This window comes from Echinops telfairi, unplaced genomic scaffold (genome assembly GCF_000313985.2).
Source record: "Echinops telfairi isolate 266 unplaced genomic scaffold, ASM31398v2 ScPeMD7_25;HRSCAF=90, whole genome shotgun sequence".
NCBI classification, from domain to species: Eukaryota; Metazoa; Chordata; class Mammalia; order Afrosoricida; family Tenrecidae; genus Echinops; species Echinops telfairi.
The window spans coordinates 1,581,800-1,587,423 of NW_022103922.1; the positions used below are offsets into that span (position 1 = coordinate 1,581,800).

At 66.7% G+C, this 5,624-nt stretch overlaps 1 protein-coding gene across 2 annotated transcripts in view; it reads right to left on the reverse strand.

Annotated features, from left to right (window-relative positions):
- The window catches only part of INPP5E (inositol polyphosphate-5-phosphatase E), a 12,151-nt gene extending 7,019 nt beyond the window's left edge, over positions 1 to 5,132 (reverse strand). For both annotated transcript variants that reach the window (XM_045289174.1, XM_004714514.2), the window contains exons 1-4: positions 4,005 to 5,132; positions 3,564 to 3,824; positions 401 to 524; positions 181 to 278 (exon numbers count right to left, since the gene is read on the reverse strand). In XM_045289174.1, the coding sequence (XP_045145109.1) occupies positions 181 to 278; positions 401 to 524; positions 3,564 to 3,824; positions 4,005 to 4,483 (962 nt within the window). In that variant the 5' untranslated portion in view covers positions 4,484 to 5,132. The remainder of the gene's footprint in view (positions 1 to 180; positions 279 to 400; positions 525 to 3,563; positions 3,825 to 4,004) is intronic.
- Positions 5,133 to 5,624: the final 492 nt, after the last annotated feature.

Consider the following 5,624-nt stretch of genomic DNA (forward strand, 5'->3'; position numbering starts at 1 on the left):
CAAGGGCAACCCCGGGCGGACGGACGGATGGACAGGCTGGCTGAGGGACGAGGGTGACCTCCTGCTCAGGCCATCATGGGGTGAGGCTCTTCCGGTGGGTGGCCCGTGTCCACCACCCAAGGTGTCCCAGATAGCAGCCCTCCAACCCCCAGGCCCATCACAGGGACGGCGGAAACCTGCCTGTCGGAGCAGCCTTCCTGGACGCCGATGATGTACATGTCCTGGGCAAGGTCGGCCCCGGCGGGCAGCAGCAGCTCGTCCAGGTTCCCAGGGAGCTCCTGAGGGGCATGGGGGGGATGGGGGGGGCATGGGGGTGAGACGCCCCGTGGCTGCATGAGGGGTCCTGGATGGAAGGAGGGGTGGCCCCGGATGGCGGTGGGCAGAGGGCGGGTGGTCCTACCTTCTGGCCTTGCATGTTCCAGGTGGCAACGAAGATGGCCGCGCTGCGGTCTGGGAAGTAACGCGCCAGCTCCTCTGCCCCCAGCAGGGCCCCGCTGGCCAGCAGGCTGCCCTCCAGGTAACTTCTGTGGGAGGAGGCGGGGGTGACTGAGTGCCCGGAAGCCCCACCCACCTGAGGGAGGGGAGAGAACACAGCCACACCACTGGGAGCCACCTACCCCCAAAGCCATGAGGCTGACCGACCGGCTGCAGCCACCTTCCTCCTGGTGTGGGGATGCCTGGGTCACACGGCCTGTGCTGTGCTGCCCGCAGCCTGGACCGCTGGCTCTTATGCTGCCCGCAGAGGCCTGCCCCCGTGGACGCCCTGCTCCGCTCCCCAGATGGTTCCCACTAGCTCTGGGTCATGAGGGGGCGAGATGTGCCCTCGGTCAGCGGCCCCACTCCACAGGACATGCTCCCGGGCTTGTCCCTGGCGACCAGCACACCCGCTGGACAATGATGCCAGGGCTTTCTGGTGCGTCATCCCCCACCTCCCACAATGCTTAGCAATGTCAAAACTGTGTGAATCGGGGGCGCCCAGAGTCAGTGGGGGCCCCTCCCCATCACAGAGCCACCCCGAGTTGGGGGAGGGATGTTTCCATCTACCACCCCGGCCAGGGCCCATCCTTCCTTGGCCTCGCCTGCATCCACAGCAGCCGCACGGGCAGATGGGCAGGGCCAGGCTCTCTGCTCTGGGTCAAGAATGCCCTGGAGGAGCGCTGGCCTTAATGCCACAGGGAGACACTGTCATATGTCCGCCCTGCAACAGTGGTGGAGTAGGAGGGGGTCGGATAGACCCCCCAGGCCGCCTGGGTGGGGGCGTGCAAGTAGGCCCGACAGAGCACAGCCGAGAACGTGGCGGCTCACATACATGCGGGGCAAAGGTAGGGCAACTGATTACGGCGTGCGTGGCCAGGCATCTCGAGGGAACGAGTCGCTGGGCCTGGGACATCATTCATAGACAACTGGGCGAACAGCACTGGGGTCTGGGGCTCACTTGTGAGCAGCCGTCTAAGGGGCCTGTTGGTGTCCCCTTGTCCGGAGGAGACCAGAGGCCCTAGATGGTGCCCAGCACTACTCCCAGCTACTCTGAAGGAAGCACAGGAGCAGGTGCTGGGCAGAGAAACATAGGGTAAAACTCAACCCCCGACACGTGACCAAGCGGACTGGTCAGATAGAAACTGGTGGGCCCCGAAGGCTGGGTCCTTCCCCCCACCCAACACCCACACCTCCAGGCTGGGCTGGCCCTGCAGTCTAATTTTCAGCCAAACCATAGGGTGCCCAATGAGTGAGAGGCAGGCACACCTTGGGGCCACCAGCCAGTCAGGACCCCCAGGGCGGCGTGTGCAGGGTTGGGGAAGAGGAGCAGGTGGGATGGCCACCAGGGGACAAAGCTGAGTCTAAACTGCTGCCTGGGAAGCAGGTGGGCTCTGCCGTCCGCCTGCATCAGCCAGTCAGAGCCTAAGCTCCTCTCTGCGCTTGGGGGGCAGCTGAGAGAAACCCATCACGTGGAGAGACGCAGCGGCCACCCTCACCAGCATGCTGCGAGCTCAGTTCACTGGGGTCTCGCATGAAGCTGGGACCCCTAGACCTCCCGAGGGAACGCTCCCACCCACCCGGCTGCTCAGCTTGTCACCTGTGTCATCCTCACCTGGGCCAGTTCAGGTGCTGGCAGCCTCCACAGTACCTGTGCAGACGCGCCCTTCACCCGAGAGGCTTCCTGGCCTGCTCCCGCCCCTCCCACTCACAGCCACCCCCCAGAGGGCTGCTCCTGTGGGATTCCGAGATGGTGACTCCTTCAGCAGTGCTGGGGACTGGGGCTGGGGGCAGAGCGGTGGGCGTGGCCAAAGGCGGGTGGGCGGGGTGGCACCCCTGTGCATTCTGCCTCAGTGTCTGCCAGACTGCTCCAGGCCCACTGAGCACGGCAGCGCGCTGCGTCCCCAGGAGGAACTGAGAGGTCAGGAAGTCCACCGGATGGAATGTGGGAGCCTCTCTGGGGGCAGGGGGGCCTGAAGTCATGGAGGGGGTCCTCTGCCTGGCTGTCAAGGGTGTAGTCCAACCGCTGGTTTAGCGGGGCGTGGCACTCACTCTGGTAAGTCAAAGTGGGCTCCTGGGAGCCCCCTGGCTACATCCTGACCCCTGGACCTTGGCCGGGAAAAGTCCCTGCAGCCATGATTCCGGGTGGGGGCCTCATGGTGTGGTGGGCTGTGAGCCCTGGGTGGCCCTAGGCCAGGGACAAGCCAAGTGACAAGCACAAGGCTGGAGCAGCACGGCACACCTGCCCACACCTGGACCTCCACCTCCAGAGGAGCCTGGGACACGCTGCTCCCTGGTGGCTGCACTCTCCCACTGCAGCTGCAGAAAGCCGGCACCCAGTGGAGTCTGACCCACAGGGCAGAGCTGTTCCCTTAGGGCCACAGACGAAAACGCACTGCGGCCCAGCAGCTTTGTCTTTCTCCCTGAGAAGTTGGTGGGTTCAAACTGCTAACAAGGGGGTGGGGGGGCAGAGGCAGGGAGAGAAGGGGTTTGCCATGAAACACCCTCTCTTGGCCCGTCAGGGAGAACCCACTCCTGGCGTGTGCACACACACACCCCCGCCCCCAGAGGGCCAGCAGGTAGCGAGGAGGGCTGGAGCACGTCCCAGGGGCCAGGCTGCTAGACGGGCGAGGAGTTGACTGAGGGGCCTGGGCCAATGTGAAGAGGGTGGACAGGACCGGCACTTGGATTCGGGTTGTGGGGAAATGGAGGGGACTCCTCGGGAGGGGGGCAGGCTCGGGAGGAAGAAGTGGGTGGTGTGGGCAGGTGGCCCTCAAGAACTCTCTATAGTTCTCGAGGAGGGCCAGGAGAGCACACTGGGGTGGGAGGTCAGGGCTGTCACCTCTGGGTGAGGTCCCTGCAGGGCCAGATGAAAAACATGCAGCGTGTGTGGGGGCGGGACGGTCACTCTCCCCTCCTTGTCCTGGGGTAACCCACACTCCACTGCTGGCCACAATAGCCGAGGAAAGTCCATGAGCTCACGCTGCACAAGCCAACGCCCGGTGCCACGCCCATGCCCAGCACAGAAGGGGGCAGGTTATTCTGGGGTGGACTGACTCCATGCCCCTCGTGGAGGTGTGGTGGCCTACCTGCTGCGCACATCCTTGGCACGGATGGGCGCCAGGAGACTGAAGGTGGACCTTGCTGAATGCAGGGAGCAGCTGTCGCAGGCCAGGGGGCTGCGCGGCCAGCTGGGGCCCAGGCTGCTGTGGGCTCGGACCAGCTTCTTCTGCACCCGACGTCGGAAATCCTCGTGGTCGGGGCCTCCCGTGCTGGCTGTCCTCAGAGAGTCTGCGGACATGCTCAGGGCCACAGCAGGCAGCGGGCGGGGGGGCAGCATGCTGGCCAGCCTGGGGGTGCTGCGCGGCCAGCTGGGGCCCAGGCTGCTGTGGGCTCGGACCAGCTTCTTCTGCACCCGACGTCGGAAATCCTCGTGGTCGGGGCCCCCCGTGCTGGCTGTCCTCAGAGAGTCTGCGGACATGCTCAGGGCCACAGCAGGCAGCGGGCGGGGGGGCAGCATGCTGGCCAGCCTGGGGGTGCTCACCGCCACAGCAGGCTCTCTGTGCAACAGGTCCAGGGACGTGCTGGCCATGCCCGACAGGCAGTTGCCCCACGAGGAAGGGCTGCCTGGGGCCCGGTGCGACTTGGGGATCTCTTGCAAAGACGTGCTCAGGCAGGGCGGTGAGCTGCTGCGGGCGGGGGCCTTGGGGCCACTCCTGAGGGGCCCCTGGTCCTGCTCCAGGCCCTCCTGGCTGGCTTGGGAGCGGCGGCGCCTCCAGCCCTTCTCATCCAGGGATAGGGCGCGCTCCAGCCTGGGTCTGGCGGGCGGTATTGGGGTGAGGGCCTGGGCCACCACCTGTGTGTCCTTAGTTGGGAGCTCTAGGCTCCTCTCAGGGCCCCCAATGGGGGCACGGGCTTTGTCTCTAGGTGGCAGCTGCCCCTTGAGCATGGTGCCTCCGGGCTGGGGCGGCCCCTCCACGGGGGGCAAGGACACCGAGGTGGACGGCATGGTCAGATGCCTACGTGCCTGGGCAGCCCAGTCTCCAGGTGGGGGCGACTTGGTGGGTGGGCCCAGGGCTCCCTCTCCAACCTGCAGTGGTCCCTAAGGCTCAGGGTCAGCTGCATGGCCGGGGGTCCTCAAGTGCCAGCTCACTGTCACCTACAGACACCTGAGGAGAGAGTGCATGGCCGGGGCTCCATGGAGCATGTTCCAGGAGGACATGGGCAGGTGACTGTCCCCCGGGGATGGGGCAGAGAGGCTCCAAGAAGGGCCCACACAAGCAGATCTGGCCACAGCTTCCTTACACCTGTCAGAGAGGAAGGTGCACTCAGCACTATGGACACAGCCCAGTGAAGGCCCAGGGCCGGCAGAGGTCATAGAGACCAGGGACCAGAGGGGTCAGGGTCAGAGGAGTCAGGGACAGGGCAGCCAGGGACCAGACCCCCTTGGAGTCAGGCAGAGAACCTGGTCCTGCTGGCAGGTGGGCAGGCACCCTCCACCTGCGCACTCAACAGCATGGCTGCTGGCAGATCACGGCCTCCCTGCCTCCGTAGCAGGGCGACCCTGGCTATTAGCCTGGACAAAGTGCGGTGCAGCAAAGGCCGCGGAGTCCAGCCCAGACCCGAAAGGTGGCTGCGGAGAATAAACCTCCACATGGGCCCAGCCGGCTGCCCGTGTCTCCGCCCCTTCCAGGCCCCAAACCTTCAGCCCGCCCAAGACCCCACGCCCTCCCCGGCCCGACACCCCCTTCCGTCCCGGCCGTGACCGCCTAGCTCCTCCGCCTGCATCTTCCGAGCCCGCCCCCACGCTGACCCCAAACCTCGGCCCGCGTCCTTGGCCTCCACCCGTGACCCTGGACCCGCGTCTCTTCCCGCCCTCCGCCCGCGGCCTGCCCCGCCGTGACCCGCAGCCCTCCGCCGGCGGCCTCGCCCACCTCCGTGACCCCGAGCCCCTGCGCCCGCGGCCTTGGCCTCCACCCGTGACGCTGCCCACGTCCCTGCCCCTCCGGTGACCCGGCCCCCACTCCCAGGAGCTCTTCCCGCCCGCCGCCGTGCCCGAACCCCTTCGCCTGCGTCCCTGCCCCCGAGCCGTAGCCCCGCCCGCTCTGCGGCCCCCAGGCCGCGCCCGTGACCTCGCAGCACCCTCGGTA